Genomic DNA, 18,896 nt, shown 5'->3' with positions numbered 1-18,896 from the left:
ACATACCTCCTTGCTAATATTTGAATAGTATAAATTGGATAATTCTTTTAGAAGCAGTATACATTGTGTACTCTTTTTACTTTATGTCTCAGTTTTAATTGAACATTAAGAGACTGCAGTATTATAATTGTAACTCTGCCAATATCTTTATCTAGAGGCCTGTTGCCATTTTTGTCTTTTATGGAATTTTTGTCGCCAAGAAAGGCAGGATTACATTTTTTTTCTTTCAGATGGAGTTGGTGTAGTGTATTCTTGGTTATCAAAATACTCATAGTTTGAGGATTTTGAAATGGTAAATATTAATGGTGTGTAAAAAAGCATGATACATAACTGTATGATCTTAATTACATTAAAATGCTTACTTGTGCAGATACACACGTGGGACCTAAAAGTCAAACTGTAAACTGCTTGTGATTATGGATGACTTTGCTCTTTGCTTCTTGTGTTTTTCAGTTTCCTCTTATGCATGCTAACTTTTAAAAAATAAATTTTTTAAAACCTAAGAAAAAATAAGAGGAAGTTCTGGTTTCGAGTTCAAAAAATTAATGGCAGTGGTTATTGCAAAAGAAAAGGGGGGGTTCAAAAATATATTAGCCTTAAGATACATCTAATGCCAGATATTTAAGAGAAATAATTGTTACTTTATAAGTAGTTTATAGGATTGTTTCTGTTAGTCTTGGAAGAAGTATTCTTGAAATATTCTGGTGTAGTTCTGTTCAATAGAAATAAAATGAGAGTTATATGTAAAAAATTTCTAGCAGTCACATTTAAAAGGTAAAAGAGGTATGGGGGCGGAGCAAGATGGCGGAGGAGTAGGAGACCTAGATTTCGTCTGGTCTCAGGAATTCAGCTGGATAGGGATCAAACCATTCTGAACACCTACGAACTCAACAGGAGATCGAAGAGGAGAGTAGCAACAACTCTCTGAACAGAGAAGCGACCACTTACTGGAAGGTAGGACATGCGGAGAAGTGAATCCGAGGCGATATTCGGGGCGATAGATGGCGGGGGAGGGGGCCTCCGCAGGCCGCTTCTGGCAAGTGATAGAGCCGCGGAGCACAAAATCGGACCTTTTGGAAGTTGGCTCCGCTGAGGGACGTCGCTGCAGTGGCTGAGCAGGGGGTGGAATCCTCCCGGGACAGTGTGGTCTCAGGACCCTTGGGGTCACAGAAAGACCAGGGGTGCCTGAGTGCGGCAGAGCTCCCAGGTATCGGAGCGGGGAAGCCGGCTGCAGAGACGGAGCAGAGTCGCGGGCTCTCAGCTCGGGGTTGCCATAAACTGTGATCCACGGCCCAGTCGGGCCACTGCTCCTCCAGCAGGGACCCAACAAGCGGCAGAGCCGGGGAGACTCCCCTTCCTCCCCCGGGAGGAGCAGCCCGGGAACGCACTGCAGGGATCTGCTGGGTTTGGAGACTCGACACGGGGTCGGGTGCAAGAGATAGAAATGCTCGGTCACAGGCCGGGTGAGCATGGAGTGCGGCCGGAGACCAGGGAGACGGGAGTGACTGCTTTTCTCTGGGGGCGCACTGAGGAGCGGGGCCCCGAGTTCTCAGCTCCTCCGGGTGGAGATTGGGAGGCCACCATTTTCACCCTGGTCCTCCAAAGCTGTACCGAGAGCTTGCAGGGAACAGAAGCTCCTGAGAGCAAACCCGAGCAGCTTGCTTAGCCCAGACCGACAAGGGCGGGGCAATTCAGCCTCTGGCAAAGACATTTGGAAACCATGGCAATAGGCCCCTCCCCCAGAAGATCAGCACGAACAGCCAGCAAGCCAAGACCAAGTTTACCGATCAAGGAGAACGGGAGAACTCTAGCGCTAGGGGAATACTGCACATAGAATTCGTGGCTTTTTTTTACCATGATTCATTAGTTCATCAAAGTTAATTTTTTTAACTGTTTTTTTAAATTTTTCTTTTTCCCTTTTTCAACCAACATCTTATCAATCCCTTTTAAAAAAAAACATTTTTTATTTTTCATTTTTAGAGTCATATTTTATCCCTTCATAGTAGTTACCCTTATTTTTGGCATATATATATATAAGTTGTTCTCTCTTTAAAATTTTGAGATACAATTTCTTCTAACAGATCAAAATATACCCTAAATCACTAGTGTATGGCTTTGTTCTAGTCTCCTGCCTGATCACATTCTCTCCCTTTTTTCTTTCTTTCTTTTTTTTAAATCTTCTTCTTTCTTTTTTCAAACAACTTATCAATTCCTTTTATAAAATCTTTTATAATTTTCATCTTTACAGTCATCTTCCATCCCTTCATTGTATCAACCCTTATTTTGTACATATATGTCTTTCTTCCTTTAAAATTTTAAGAGGCACTTTTTTCTAACAGACCAAAATACGCCCAAAATCTAGTGTGTGGCACTGATCTATGCACTAGCCTGATCATATTTGATCATATTCTGCTTTTTTTGTGTTGTTCTGTTTTTGTTTTTATCTTTTTTTTTTTTCCTCTTTTTCTTTCTTTCTGTTTCTTTTCCCCTGGTTTCAGGTCTTTTCTGATTTGTATAGAGCATATTTGCTGGGGACGTTGTTAACCTGTTAGCATTTTGTTCTCTCATTCATCTATTCTCCTCTGGACAAAATGACAAGATGAAAAAAATCACCTCAGCAAAAAGAACAAGAGGTAGTACCATCAGCCAGGGACCTACTCAATACGGACATTAGTACGATGTCGGACCTAGAGTTCAGAATCATGACTTTAAAGATACTAGCTGGGCTTGAAAAAAGCGTGGAAGTTATTAGAGAAACCCTTTCTGGAGAAATAAAAGAACTAAAATCTAACCAAGTCGAAATCAAAAAGGCTATTGATGAGGTGCAATCAAAAATGGGGGCACTAACTGCTAGGATAAATGAGGCAGAAGAGAGAATCAGTGATATAGAAGACCAAATGATGGAAAATAAAGAGGCTGAGAACAAGATAAACAACTACAGGATCACGAGGGCAGAATTTGAGAGATAAGTGATACGATAAGACAAAACAACATTAGAATAATTGGGATCCCAGAAGAAGAAGAAAGAGAGAGAGGGACAGAAGGTATATTGGAGCAAATGATAGCAGAGAACTTCCCTAATGTGAAGAAAGAAACAGGCATCAAAATCCAGGAGGCACAGAGAACCCCTCTCAAAATCAATAATAATAGGTCAACACCCCGACATCTAATAGTAAAACTTACGAGTCTCAGAGACAAAGAGAAAATCCTGAAAGCAGCTCGGGAGAAGAGATATGTAACCTACAATGGTAGAAATATTAGATTGGCAACACACCTATCCACAGAGACCTGACGGGCCAGAAAGGACCGGCATGATATCCTCAGAGCACTAAACGAGAAAAATATGCAGCCAAGAATATATCCAGCTAGGCTGTCATTGAAAATAGAAGGAGAGATAAAAAGCTTCCAGAACAATCAAAAACTAAAGGAATTTGCAAACACGAAACCAGCCCTCCAAGAAATATTGAAAGGGGTCCTCTAAGCAAAGGGAGAGCCTAAAAGCAGCATAGATCAGAAAGGAACACAGACAATATACAGTTACAGTCACCTTACAGGCAATACCATGGCACTAAATTCATACCTTTCAATAGTTACCCTGAATGTAAATGGGCTAAATGCCCCAATCAAAAGACACAGGCTATCAGATTGGATTAAAAAACAAGACCCATCCATATGCTGTCTGTAAGAGACTCATTTTAGACCCAAAGACACCCCCAGATTGAAAGTGAGGGGGTGGAAAACCATTTACCATGCTAATGGACACCAAAAGAAAGCTGGGGTGGCAATTCTTATATCAGAAAAATTAGATTTTAAAACAAAGAATGTAATAAGAGATGAGGAAGGACACTATATCCTACTTAAAGGGTCTATCCAACAAGAAGATCTAATAATTGTAAATATCTATGCCCCTAACAGGGGAGCAGCCAATTATATAAGGCAATTAATAACAAAAGTGAAGAAACACATTGACAAAAATACAATAATAGTGGGGGACTTTAACACCCCCTTGACTGAAATGGACAGATCATCTAAGCAAAAGATCAACAAGGAAATAAAGACTTTAAATGACACACTGGACCGAATGGACTTCACAGACATATTCAGAACATTCCATCCCAAAGCAACGGAATACACGTTTTTCTCTAGTGCACATGGAACATTCTCCAGAATTGATCATATCCTAGGTCACAAATCAGGTGTCAACCAGTACCAAAAGATTGGGATTATTCCCTGCATATTTTCAGACCACAATGCTTTGAAACTAGAACTCAATCACAAGAGGAAAGTCGGAAAGAACTCAAATACATGGAGGCTAAAGAGCATCCTACTAAAGAATGAATGTGTCAACCAGGAAATTAAAGAAGAATTAAAAAAATTCATGGAAACCAATGAAAATGAAAACACAACTGTTCAAAATCTTTGGGATACAGCAAAGGCAGTCCTGAGAGGAAAGTATATAGCAATATAAGCCTTTCTCAAGAAACAAGAAAGGTCTCAAATACACAACCTAATCCTACACCTAAAGGAGCTGGAGAAAGAACAGCAAATAAAGCCTAAACCCAGCAGGAGAAGAGAAATAATAAAGATCAGAGCAGAAATCAATGAACTAGAAACCAAAAGAACAGTAGAACAGATCAACGAAACTAGGAGCTGGTTCTTTGAAAGAATTAACAAGATTGATAAACCCCTGGCCAGACTTATCAAAAAGAAAAGAGAAATGACCCAAATCAACAAAATCATGAATGAAAGAGGAGAGATCACAACCAACACCCAAGAAATACAAACAATTATAAGAACATCTTATGAGCAACTCTATGCCAGCAAATTAGATAACCTGGAAGAAATGGGTGCATTCCTAGAGATGTATCCACTACCAAAATTGAACCAGGAAGAAATAGAAAACCTGAACAGACCTATAGCCACTAAGGAAATTGAAGCAGTCATCAAAAATCTCCCAAGAAACAAAAGCCCTGGGGCAGATGGCTTCCCAGGTGAATTCTATCAGACATTTAAAGAAGAATTAATACCTATTCTTCTGAAACTGTTCCAAAAAATAGAAATGGAAGGAAAACTTCCAAACTCATTTTATGAGGCCACCATTACCTTGATCCCCAAACCAGACAAAGACCCCATCAAAAAGGAGAATTATAGACCAATATCCTTGATGAACATGGATGCAAAAATTCTCACCAAAATACTAGCCAATAGGATCCAACAGTACATTAAAAGGATTATTCACCACGACCAAGTGGGATTTATCCCTGGGCTGCAAGGCTGGTTCAACATCTGCAAATCAATCAACGTGATACAATACATTAACAAAAGAAAGAACAAGAATCATATGATCCTCTCAGTAGATGCAGAAAAAGCATTTGACAAAGTACAGCACCCTTTCTTGATCAAAACTCTTCAGAGTATAGGGATAGAGGGTACATACCTCAATATCATAAAAGCCATCTATGAAAAACCTACAACGAATATCATTCTCAATGGGGAAAAGCTGAGAGCTTTTCCCCTAAGGTCAGGAACGCGGCACGGATGTCCACTCTCACCACTGCTATTCAACATAGTATTAGAAGTCCTAGCAAAAATGAACTATTGGGATTTCATCAAGATAAAAAGCTTTTGCACAGCAAAAGAAACAGTCCACAAAACCAAAAGACAACCGACAGATGGGAGAAAATATTTGAAAATGACATATCAGATAAAGGGCTAGTATCCAAAATCTATAAAGAACTTATCAAACTCAACACCCAAAGAACAAATAATCCAATCAAGCAATGGGCAGAAGACACGAACAGACATTTTTCCAAAGAAGACATCCAAATGGCCAAGAGACACAGGAAAAAGTGCTCAACATCGCTCCACATCAGGGAAATACAAATCAAAACCTCAATGAGATACCACCTCACACCCGTCAGAATGGCTAAAATTAACAAGTCAGGAAACGACAGATGTTGGTGGGGATGTGGAGAAAGGGGAACCCTCCTACACTGTTGGTGGGAATGCAAGCTGGTGCAACCACTCTGGAAAACAGTATGGAGGTTCCTCAAACAGTTGAAAATAGAGCTTCCATACGATCCAGCAATTGCACTACTGGGTATTTACCACAAAGATACAAATGTACGGATCCAAAAGGGTACGTGCACCCCAATGTTTATAGCAGCAATGTCCACAATAGCCAAACTGTGGAAAGAGCCAAGATGTCCATAGACAGATGAATGGATAAAGAAGAAGTGGTATATATACACAATGGAATATTACGCAGCCATCAAAAGGAAGGAGATCTTGCCATTTGCAACGACATGGATGGAACTGGAGGGTGTAATGCTGAGTGAAATAAGTCAATCAGAGAAAGACATGTATCATGTGACCTCACTGATATGAGGAATTCTTAATCTCAGGAAACAAACTGAGTGTTGCTGGAGTGGTGGGGGGTCGAGGGATGGGGTGGCTGGGTGATAGACAGTGGGTAGGGTATGTGCTATGGTGAGCGCTGTGAATTGTGCAAGACTGTTGAATCACAGATCTGTACTTCTGAAACAAATAATGCAACATATGTGAAAAAAGAAAAAGAAGAAGATAGCAGGAGGGGAAGAATGAAGGGGAGTAAGTCAGAGGGGGAGACGAACCATGAGAGACGATGGACTCTGAAAAACAAACTGACGGTTCTAGAGGGGAGGAGGGTAGGGGGATGGGTTAGCCTGGTGATGGGTATTAAAGAGGGCATATTCTGCATGGAGCACTGGGTGTTATGCACAAACAATGAATCATGGAACACTGCACCAAAAACTAATGATGTAATATATGGTGATTAACATAACAATTAAAAAAGGTAAAAGAAGTGAAATTCATATATTTAACTCAGTATACCAAAAATATCATTACAGCACTTACATTCTTTTTTTTTTTTCTTTTTTTTAACTGCGCATTTGAAATCCAGGTGTATTTTACAGTTTGCGTACATCTCAGTGCAGACCAGCCACAGTTCAGGTGCTCAGTGGCCACCCGTCACTAGTGACTGCCCTATCGGATCGCACTGGCTGAGTGTATTAATTCCAGTCAATGAAAATTGAGAATTTGTCCTGGAACGATTATGTACTTCCTTTTGTGCTTAAACACTATATTTGTATGTGACTGAAAGAGTGAGTCAATAAAAGAAGGCTATGTTCTTGATTCTTCACAACTAAGAAGTTGGTTAGTTTTTAAGTATCAAATCTAGACTCACTGGTTAAACTTGAACTTAGTTAAACTATAACTTCAATGTTGAGTTTACTTTAAGATTACAGATTTGAACTAAGTAGTATAAAATAGCTATTGCAGTGTTTTTGTTTTTTTTTTAAAGATTTTATTTATTTGAGAGAGATAGCAAGAGTGGGGTTAGGTGCAGAGGGAGAGAGAGAAGCCGACTCCCCGCTCATCGGGGCGCCTGACGTGGGGCTCGATCCCAGGACCCTGAAATCATGACCTGAGCTGAAGGCAGATGCTTAACCAACTGAGCCACCCAGGCGCCTTCTACTGCAGTGTTAAAAACATAATGCTAGTGTTTTGCAGTTATGTGTTGTCTTTCAGCCTGAGTGTCCATTTGGGCAGAGGCTTTCTAGTTCTGTTCTGCCAAGGCCCAGGGCTTCTGTGCAGTTTAAGGTGGGGTCAGAAAGGTTCAGCAAGTTGGGCTCCAGCCCTTTACTCCTCACCCTCACCCAGTCTCTTCAGTTATTTTTTCTGTACAAGGTTCTGTATAAGAGTTTCCCTTGGGAGAAAAAAAGTATATATTGTATTTTAAACGTTTGGAGACAGTTGCATGCTTGGCAGTTATTCTTGCGGATCTAAACCTATCTGATACCTTTTTTTCAGACTATGATAGGAATCTGGTAAAAAGATTTTGGTTCTTTACACTGGAATCTTGATCTGTAATTTATATAAACACTATTTGTCGGTTTCTTTGCCTTTCTCCTTCCAGCATTCCTCTGGCTTATGGGCATTATTGAGCATCTACTTTATGTGACCATAGTATGGGATTTGGGTCCTGTACAGTATACAATAAAATCTTTAATCCATGGCAGATTGATTTCCCAGAGACATTTCCATTTGAATTTCTAAAAATAAAATTGGATACCTTTACCTTTTAAAAATATTTATAATAAGGCAAGTTTTACTTACACAGATGATTCATGTCTATCTTTGGTATTTAGATGAAGTACCTCTCTGGATACAGGATTAAAACTTGTGAACACTAGAAAGTTGGGAACTAAAAACCGGGATTGCTGGGATACACAGCCTAGGAATTATCTAAGTCTGCTGGAACTTTATACTATAGGTCTGTGAGATAGTCACTAACCAGTTTTATTCCTATGTACCTCAGTAGATAAATCATTGAAAGAAACTAATTTGAGATGCACTATATTTGGTTAAGTCTTTTAGCTCGAGGAGTGTCTAAATATTGATGACAGAACCAGTCTTTCCTCTCCTCTAAGCACCTTTTTCCTCAAGGAGCAAAATTCTCCAGTTCCCTCCACCCCAAATTTGAACATCCTGTGGTCAATTTGAATAGTCTGAATATGCATGTTTGTAATGTATCTGAAAATACAGAATAATTAACTACACGCAACATATTCTGGGGTGGGGAGAGAGGAAAATTTGACCTGGAAATTTAAGATGTTTAGTGATTAAGAAAAAACCCTAATTTATGAGCTTCCATAAGAAATAAAATAATGCATTATAATTCCTATATTTCCTATGTGGTAAAGAGGAGAGAAATCCATTTCCTATGGGATGAGTCAGATGCAGTTAAACTTTTGCACTAGTGGGTAGAATAATGCAGCTGTTCTTGCAGTAGGTGGGCAGCATCTCTTCTGAGGAATCCGTTTACTTTCTCAATTCTTTCTTATCCCTTCTTCTTAAGATATTTATTATATAATTTTTTAAGATTTCATTTTTTAAGAGCAGTTTTATGTTTGCAACAACATTGAGAGGGAGATACAGAGATTTCCTGTGTGCTCCCGTACATGCATGGCCTCCTCTGTTCTCAATATTGCTCACCAGAATGCTACGTTTGTTACTAGGGATGAACCTACATTGACGCATGATAGTTTACTTTAGGGTTACTCTTGGTATTGTATGGTCTATATGGGTTTGTACAAATGTATAATGACATATACCCATCATTGTAATAGCATACCGAGTAATTTCACTGCCGTAAAATTCCTCTGTACCCTGCCTTTTTATCTCTCTCCTGCCCTGCATCCCCATAATCACTGATATTTTTATTGTCTCTATAGTTTTGCCTTTTCCAGAAAGTCATATAGTTGGAATCATACAGTATGTAGTCTTTTCAGACGGGCTTCTTTCCCTTAGGATTGTGCATTTAAAGTTCCTTCGTGTCTTTGCATGTCTTGATAGTTCATGTTTTTAGCACTGAATGATATTCCATTGTTTGGATGTACCACAGTTTATTTATCCACTCACTTACTGGAGGACATCTTGGTTGCTTCCAAGTTTTGGCAGTTATGAACAAAACTGCTGTGAACATACATGTGCAGGTTTTTGTGAGAACATAATGTTTTCAACTCCTTTGGGTAATTGGCAAGAAACACAATTTCTGGATCGTATGTTAAGAATATATTAAATTTTGTAAGAGAACACCATGTTGTCTTCCAAAATGTCTGTAACATTTTCTATTCATACCAGCAGTGTATGAAAGTTCTTGTTGCTCCACATCCTCACCAGCAATTGGTATCATCACTGTTCCAGATTTTGGTCATTCTAATAGATGTGTAATTATTGTATTAATATGCATTTCCCTGATGACATATGATGTAGATCATCTTTTCATATGTTTATTTGCCATCTGTATATCTTTTTTGGTAAGATGCCTTTTCAGGTCTTTGGCCCATTTTTTAATGGAGTTGTTTATTTCCTTATTCTTGGGTTTTAAGATTCTTATTATATTTTGTATAATGGTCCTTTATCAGGTCTGTCTTTTGCAAATATTTTCTCCCAGCCCCTGGCTTGTCTTCTCATTCTCTTGATATTGTCTTTCAAAGAGTGGAAGTTTTTAATTTTAATCAAGTTCAGATCAGTTATTTCTTTCAGGGCTCATGTCTTTGGTGTATCTAAAAAGGCATTCCTATACCCAAAGTTATCTAGGTTTTCTTCTGCGCTATCTCCTAGGAGTTTTATAGTTTTGCATTTTACATTTAGGTCCATGATACATTTTGAGTTAATTTTTATGAAATATTGTGTTGGCTAATCTGAGTCTTTTGCCTTTCCATGTAAATTTTAGAATCGTTTTGTCAATATCCATAAAATAATTTGCTGGGATCTTGATTGGGATTGTGTTGAATCCATAGATCACATTGGGAAGAACTGACGTCTTGAGAGTATTGAGTTCTCCTATCCATGAACATGGAATATCTCCCCATTTATTTAGTTTCTTGATTTAATTCTTCAGAGTTTTATAGTTTCCCTTAAATAGATCTTATATTTATTTAGTTACACTGATACATAAATATTTAATTCTTTCAGGTGTTAATGTAAATTATACCATGTTTTTAATTTCAATTCTACATGTTCATTATTGGTATATAGAAAAGTGATTGAGCTTTGTGTATTAACTTTCAGCCTGCAACTTTGCTATAATTGCTTATTAATTCCAGGAGGGTTTTTTTTCTTCTCTCTTTTTTTAAGTTTTTATTTTAATTCCAGTTAGTTAACATATAGTGTTATATTAGTTCCAGGTGTACAATAGAGTGATTCAGCAATTCCATACATCCAGTGTTCATCACAACAAGAGTACTCCTTAATCCCCATCACCTATTTAACCCATCCACCCCCATCTGCCTCCCCTCTGGTAACCATCAATTTGTTCTCTATAGTTAAGAGTCTGTTTCTTTCTCTTTTTCCCTTTGCTCCTTTGTTTTCTTTCTTAAATTCCACTTATGAGTGAAATCGTATAGTATTAATCTTTCTCTGACTTATTTCTCTTAGCATTATACTCTTTAGCTCCATCCATGTCATTGCAAATGGTATGATTTCATTTCTTTTTATAGGTAATATTCCATTGTGTATATATACCACCTCTTCTTTATCCATTCATCAATTGATGGACACTTGGGCTGCTTCCATATCTTGTCTATTGTAAATAATGCTGCTATAAACATAGGGGTGCATGTGTCCCTATGAATTAGTGTTTTTGTATTTGTTGGGTAAATACCCAGTAGTGGGATGGATAGATGGTAGGTTCTATTTTTAATTTTTGAGGAATCTTCCAGGAGGGTTTTTGTTGTTGTTGATTCTTTCAGATTTTCTGCATAGATGATCATGTTATCCTTGAGCAAAGGCAGCTTTATGTCTTCCTTCCCAATCTGTATACCTTTTATTTCCTTTTCTTGCCTTATTGCATTAGCAAGGACACCAGTTGATATTAAAAAGGAGTAAGAGGGGATATCCTTGACTTGTACCTGATCTTAGTGAGAAAGCTTTGAATTTTTCATTATTAAGTATGATTTTAGCTGTACAGTTTTTTAAATATATTTTTTTTTATAGTTTAATGTATTTTAATAGCAAACTTACAGGAACAGCACAGAAGACAGACAACATTAAAAACATGTACTTGCATGTAGGACAACTCAGTTAGAAAGTATAGCGAATGGATGGATCTACTGTATGATAAAAATGCTACAAACACCATTTAGTTGCTGTCAATAAGAAATTTCCTTGTTTTAAAACCAAATGCTGGCATTGTCCAGAAAAATTAAACAGGTTTATTTATAATTGTTATAAATTGAACTGCTGAAACGTGTTCACTGAAACATTTTGACTTGCATTAATGCTTTATGTCCCCGCATTTATATTAAAAATTCACACACAAGTGACAGTGGAAAACCTGCCAATACCTGATTTCTGTCCCCTATTTTTCCACTTGCAATCATAGACTTAGGTACCTTTTGATCCCATGGAAAGAAAATATCTAACGTTCAGAACTACCAATAACAGGAAGAAGAGAAATTTTTTTTTTTTTTTAAAGAATGAAATGTTTCCCATCATAGTGGATTCTTAAGCACGTTCTCCATGTATGCGGTGCCCTAGCTGGATGTCTTTTGACATAATTGTGACACATTTGGCATGGATAGCACACAGGTTGGTGTCTTCAAAGAGGCCCACCAGATAGGCCTCGCTTGCTTCCTGCAAAGCACCGATAGCTGCACTCTGGAAGCGCAGATCTGTTTTGAAGTCCTGAGCAATTTCTCGTACCAGACGCTGGAAAGGAAGTTTGCGGATCAGAAGCTCTGTGGACTTCTGATAACGTCTAATTTCACGGAGGGCCACAGTACCAGGCCTGTAACGATGAGGTTTCTTCACCCCTCCAGTAGAGGGTGCACTCCTGTGAGCAGCTTTTGTAGCCAGTTGCTTCCTTGGTGCTTTACCACCGGTCCATTTGTGGGCAGTCTGCTTTGTACGAGCCATGGTACAGAAACCTCCTTATTTACCCCTCTTCTCCTTCGGCTGGAGCTCGGCGAGCTAGAGGCGGCGCTGGCGTTGGCGAGCGACGGCATCCTGTACAGTTCTTTTTAGATCATCTTTAGCAAGTTAAGAAAGTTCCTTTCTATTCCCAGTTTTTATCATGAGAGGTTTTTTGTTTTTTTGGGTCATGAGTGGGTTATTATAAATGAGCTAATGCTTTACATTTTTATGGAAGTAAAACTCAGTTTTATTTTAGTCTTCCTTATTCATCAAATATTCTTTTATTATTTCATTTCTATCTATTGGTAATCTGTGTTTCAAGGCTCAGCTTGTCAATCGGAAACAGAAATTAGAGTCTGTGGAGTTGTCCAGCCAGTCGGAAATTCAGCACCTGAGCAGTAAGCTGGAGCGGGCCAATGACACTATCTGTGCCAATGAGTTGGAAATAGAGCGCCTCACCATGAGGGTCAATGACTTGGTTGGAACCAATATGTCTGTTATGCAAGAGCAGCGGCAAAAAGAAGAAAAATTGAGGGAATCTGAAAAACTATTAGAGGTTTGTTTTAAAATTACTACAGTTGGGGAAATGTGTGTATGCATGTTTTTAAGAGAAACTAGCCCAAAAGTCCATCAACTGAATGGATAAAGACAATGTGGTGTATATATAGACAGTGGAATATTACTCAGCCATCAAAAAAATGAAATCTTGCCATTTGCAATGAATGACATGGATGGAACTAGAGTGTATTATGCTAAGTGAAATAAGTCAGAGAAATACAAATACCATGATTTCACTCATATGTGGAATTTAAGGGACAAAACAGATGAACAAAGGGGAAGGGGGAAAAAAAGGAGGCAAATCATAAACTTTTTTTTTTAATTTTTTATTGTTATGTTAATCACCATATATTACATCATTAGTTTTTGATGCAGTGTTCCATGATTCCTTGTTTGTGCATAACACCCAGTGCTCCATGCAGAACGTGCCCTCCTCAATACCCATCACCAGGCTAACCCATCCCCCTACCCCCCTCCCCTCAAGAACCCTCAGTTTGTTTTTCAGAGTCCATCATCTCTCATGGTTCGTCTCCCCCTCTGACATACTCCCCTTTTCTTCCTCTCCTGTTATCTTCTTCTTTTCCTTTTTTCTTAAAATATGTTGCATTATTTGTTTCAGAAGTACAGATCTGTGATTCAACAGTCTTGCACAATTCACAGCGCTCACTGTAGCACATACCCTACCCAATGTCTATCACCCAGCCACCCCATCCCTCCCACCCCCAACCACTCCAGTAACACTCAGTTTGTTTCCTGAGATTAAGAATTCCTCATATCAGTGAGGTCATCAAATCATAAACTCTTAAAAGATAGAGAACAAACTAAGGGTTGCTGAAGGGGAGGTGGGTGGGGGGAAGGGATAATTGGGTGATGGGCATTAAGAAGGGCATTTGTGATGAGCACTGGGTGTTGTATGTAAGGGATGAATCACTGAATTCTCAATATTACATTATATGTTAACTAGAATTTTTTAAATTTATTTTTTTATTAGTTTCAGAGGTAGAATTTAGTGCTTCATCAGTTGCATACAACACCCAGTGCTCATGACATCACGTGCCTTCCTCAGTGCCCATCACCCAGCTACCGTATCCCTCCACTTCCTTCCCCTCCAGCAACCCTCAGTTTGTTTCCTAGAGTTCAGTGTCTCTTCTGGTTTGCCTCCCTCTGTATTTTCATCTTATTTTATTTTTCTTTCCTTTCCCCTATGTTCATCTGTTTTGTTTCTTAAGTTCCACATATGAGTGAAATCATATGGTATTTGTCTTTCTCTGACTGACTTATTTTGCTTAGCGTAATACCCTCCAGTTCCATCTACATTGTTGCAAATGGCAAGAGTTCATTCTTTTTGTTGGCTGAGTACTATTACGGGGGGTGTGTGTGTGTGTTTGTGTACACACTACATCTTCTTTATCCATTCATCTGTCGGTGGACATCTGGGCTCTTTCCATATTTGGCTCTTGAGGACATTGCTGCTATAAACATTGGGGTGCATGTGCTCCTTTGAATCACTATGTTTGTATCCTTTGGATAATTACCTAGTAGTGCAATTACTGGGTCATAGGGTAGCTCTATTTTTAACTTTTTGAGGAACCTCCATACTGTTTTCCAAAGTGGCTATATCAGTTTGCGTTCCCACCAACAGTGTAAGAGGCTTCCCGTTTCTCCACATCCTCACTAATATCTGTTGATTCCTCAGTTGTTAATTATAGCTCTTCTTACTGGTGTGCAGTAGTATCTCATTGTGGTTTTGATTTGTATTTCCCTGATGCCGAGTGATGTTGAACATTTTTTCATGTGTCTGTTGGCCATTTGTATGTCTTCTTTGGAGAAATGTCTGTTCATGTCTTCTGCCCATTTCTTGGCTGGATATTTTGTTTTTTTGGGTGTTGAGTTTGTTAAGTTCTTTATAGATTTTGGATATTAGCCCTTTTATCTGATACGTCATTTGCAAGTATCTTCTCCCATTCTGTCGGTTGTCTTTTGGTTTTGTTGATTGTTTCCTTTGCTGTGCAAAAGCTTTTTATCCTGATGAAGTCCCGATAGTTCATATTTGCTTTTGTTTCTCTTTCCTTTGGACACATGTCTAGCAAGAAGTTGCTGCAGCCAAGGTTGAAGAGGTTGTTGCCTGTGTTCTCCTCTAGGGTTCTGATGGATTCCTGTCTCACATTTAGGTCTTTTATCCATTTTGTGTTTATTTTCGTAGATGGTGTAAGAAAGTAGTTTCATGCTTCTGCATGTGGCTGTCCAGTTTTCCCAACACTATTTGTTAACTAATTAGAATTTAAATAAGAACTTAAAAAAAAATTAATCTCGAACTATGTTCAAGAATCCATGGGTTTCTTCCCTAATCTGTAGCTAATGGATCAGACATTGATAGCCTTATTAATATTGTACCTATTATAGTCTGACTCCCTGGCTTCCTTTTCTTATGAAATAGAAAAATTGTGATAACATCTGACTTTTTTTCTGAGTATTTTGCAGATTCTCCAGGAAGAAAAGAGAGAATTGAAAGCAACTCTTCAGTCTCAAGAAAATTTCATGCATGAGGAAAGAATGCAAAAGGAGAAGCTACAAGCAAAGTTAAAGCCAACTGATGCTCAACACACAATAGAGGCCATAAGGTATATTTAATCTTATTATTATTTTTTTTATTTAATCTTAAATATTAATTGTATCCACTTGGTGGTTTGGCATTGAGCACCAGTGTTAATATTATGTATTCATAATTTTGTGTTTGATCACATTATGGGTTTTCTTATTCACTTTTAATTTCTGAGTTAAATTTTTATGGTGTTATAAAATTTTGTGTGGTTAGTTTTTTTTCTGCATCCAGTTTGGGTCCCTAACCAAAAGACTGTAATGTTTAGAAAGTAGAAACTACTTGGTCAATCTGTACTGTTGGTGAAACTCCAAATGTGAAAGGAATTGTAGTCCATGTTTCCTGGAAGGCTTCCCTTTCTTGGTAGAATAGGTCATGATAAGTAGCTGCTTATCATCAACATCATTAATAAGCCAGCTATTGAGATGGCTCATTAAAAAAAAAATCCTAAAACTCATTATATTTCTAAATATGAATTATTTTCGTGATGCTTGTAGTGGAAAGTAATAGAAGGAGCTATGCTCCTTTTCCTTTAGGTCTGATACACATTTCTATTCTTGGCAGAACTTTCCTGTAACTTTTCGGTTTCTTTGGCTCAAGGTATCAAGTGGAAACAAAAGTTTTGTCGTTTTATCTTTTTCCCTAGAAAAACAGGCCAAATCCCAGTTGAGAAAGGAGTAAACTGCTGCTGACTTTTTTGAGAAGCATCATCTCATGCTTCTTTACTCTCCCAAGTGATCTTTTCATGAAGCAGGAGACAAGCTGAAGAGTTCCGAAGAGTTCCAAACAGTTTCATTACCAAAAACAATTGGGAAATATGAACTGATTATGCATTGTTTTATTTGCAAGGATCAGAGGCCTTTAACAGTTCTCCTCTGTCTTTAGGTCACTGGAGGAGTCACAGGCAGGAAGGAGGTATACCTCACACGAGCAGGGGGACTTAGGCAACATGCTGTCCCAGCTGGATTTCACCCACAGTAGTGAAGAACTTCTGCAGGCAGAGGTGACTCGTTTGGAAGGCAGGTAGATAATTACATACACATTTCAAGAGTGTTCAAGTTGTTAAAAATGATTTTTGATCGTCATATTGATAAAGTAAACTAACGTAATAATCTTAGTGAAGGGGCGCCTGCACGGTTCAGTTGGTTAAGCAACCGACTCTTGAGTTCGGCTCAGGTCATGATCTCAGGGTCATGAGATGGAGCCCTGCGTTCGGCTCTACGCTCAGTGGGGGCTCCCTCTCCCTCTGCTCCTCTCCCTGCTTGTGCTCGCTCTTTGTCTCTCAAATAAATAAATAAAATCTTTAAAAAAAAAGTTAGGCTGGAGCTGCTCTCAGCGAGGGCACACTGGGCACATGACGCTCCTTTCTTGTGTCCCGAAGTGCTGTTGATTATTTCCTTGGATGCTAGTTGAATCCTGATCTATGCTAGAGCATACCCAGCTCACTTGCTTCATCATCATACTTGTGAACTTTTGTTTGTCATACCTCTAAACTCTGTGACTGGGAAGAGGTTGATATTTTGTTTTAAACATGAAATGTTTGTACACTAACATTTTCTGTATGTAAAAATTTTAAAATATATGAACTATTAGCCTTTAGGCAAACAAAGAACAAAAATATTGCTATTTTACCCTTTTAAGTTTATCTTTAAGTAATACACTTTTTACTTTTTATTTCTGTTTTTGGAAACCACCAGGTATTTTTTTTTACATATTAAATACCATGCACATACAGTTTTTTGCTTTATTTGCTTTGCACCTTGGAATACTTAAGATATTCTTGGTTATCATTATTGAGGTGGATGTGTACATTTTTTAAATTTATTTTTAAAGATTTTATTTATTTGAGAGAGGGAGAAAGAGTGAGTGAGAGAGAGAGCACAAGCTGGGGAGAGAGGCAGAGGGAGAAGGAGAAGCAGACTCCCCACTCTGCAGGGAGCCCGACTCCTGGCTTGATCCCAGGACCCTGGGATCATGACCTGAGCCGAAGGTAGACACTTGACCAACTGAACCACCCTGGTGCCTCAGGATGTATACACTTCAAACTGAATAAAATAAAGCTCATCCTTCCTTCTTCCCTCCCTCCCTTCCTTCCTCCCTCCCTTCCTCCCTCCCTCCCTTCCTCCCTTCCTTCCTCCCTTCCTTCCTTCCTTCCTTCCTTGATCTCACAACCCTGAGATCATGACCTGAGCCAAAATCAAGAGTCTTAACTGACTGAGGCACCCAAGCTCCACAAAGCTTATTATTCTTTTTGACATTGGAACTAAAATTTATATTTTCTATCATAGATTTTCCATTGATTGACTTTTTAGTATCTTACACGTAGGTATGTTTTACTGTGCTCCCTTCAGGCTTTAAAGACCTACCTCTTCTTTCTGATTTGCAGTGTGACCTTAGATCCTTAGCCTCTTTAAGCCCCAATTTTCCCATCTGTAGCTAGGACAGGAGTATCTATAATTCTTCTCTCTCTGCCTCAGTGTTTGACACACTGTACTGACATACCAAGTACCAAATAAATGAGCATTTTAGGATATTTAGAAATAGGTAAAATTGAAATAAATGGAAACATACACCAGTGTTCAGTAATAAACAATGTCTTTTAAAAATATTTTTTCTATCAAAAGGCAAATAGAAAAAGGAACCCATTTTAGATACTTTAGGTTGTTTAGTTTGAACAAAATGTTCCCTGAGAAAGGAGCAAAAGAATTTTATTAACAGAAATGAGTGGTGAGATAAGAGAGTTATGGTTTGGGACGCCTGGGTGGCTCAGTCGGTTAAGCATCTACCTTTGGCTCAGGTCATGATCCCAGGGTCCTGGGATGGAGCCCCACTTGGGGCTCCCTGCTCAGGGAGCCTGCTTCTCCCTCTCCCTTTCCTTCCCCCCTGCTCATGCTCGTGCACTCCCTCTCGCTCTCTCTCAAATAAATAAATAAAATCTTAAAAAAAAAGAGTTATGGTTCCCTGAGGTTCTCGTATCTGATGAGGGATTGATTCTTAAGTAAGGGTGACAAGGTGGAAGCTGTGTAGTGTGGAATTGTAATTAAGTATGGTGGAGATTAAAATTATGATGGTAACTCTTGTACAATTTGAGAGAGAAAAGTAGTGAAGTTGCTGTAATCTTTAGAATTTTGTAACCAGTTAAATTTTAAGCAGAGGGAAAGAGTATAGGTAAACAGAGAAATCAAAAGTATCCCCAAAAGTTGGAATTGGATTTAGTTGCCTCTGGTGATGAGGAAATTGAAAATGAGTTTTAATTTGGGGTGGGAGGTGATGTTTA

The 18,896-nt window shown here is 38.6% G+C and overlaps 2 protein-coding genes across 8 annotated transcripts in view; one reads left to right on the top strand and one right to left on the bottom strand.

Moving 5' to 3' along the window:
• CEP63 (centrosomal protein 63) overlaps positions 1 to 18,896 on the top strand; it is a 65,007-nt gene that overhangs the window by 34,775 nt on the left and 11,336 nt on the right. For all 7 annotated transcript variants that reach the window (XM_025881952.2, XM_073899778.1, XM_025881945.2 and 4 more), the window contains 3 exons: positions 12,785 to 13,018; positions 15,502 to 15,641; positions 16,505 to 16,642. In XM_025881952.2, the coding sequence (XP_025737737.1) occupies positions 12,785 to 13,018; positions 15,502 to 15,641; positions 16,505 to 16,642 (512 nt within the window). The remainder of the gene's footprint in view (positions 1 to 12,784; positions 13,019 to 15,501; positions 15,642 to 16,504; positions 16,643 to 18,896) is intronic.
• Positions 11,470 to 12,546, bottom strand: LOC112831626 (histone H3.3A-like). The gene has a single exon (XM_025881976.2). The coding sequence runs from the start codon at positions 12,463 to 12,465 to the stop codon at positions 12,055 to 12,057; it is 411 nt and encodes a 136-aa protein (XP_025737761.1). The 5' UTR covers positions 12,466 to 12,546; the 3' UTR covers positions 11,470 to 12,054.

This window comes from Callorhinus ursinus, unplaced genomic scaffold (genome assembly GCF_003265705.2).
Source record: "Callorhinus ursinus isolate GAN/ISIS: 27379988/994484 unplaced genomic scaffold, GSC_fseal_2.0 scaffold1, whole genome shotgun sequence".
Lineage (NCBI taxonomy): Eukaryota > Metazoa > Chordata > Mammalia > Carnivora > Otariidae > Callorhinus > Callorhinus ursinus.
Note: the sequence above shows the minus strand (reverse complement) of the source record. Positions and strands in the feature narration are given on the sequence as shown.

Excerpts from the sequence above, each read along its gene's own strand:
- LOC112831626 (XM_025881976.2), bottom strand. The coding sequence starts at position 12,465 with ATGGCTCGTACAAAGCAGACTGCCCACAAATGGACCGGTGGTAAAGCA.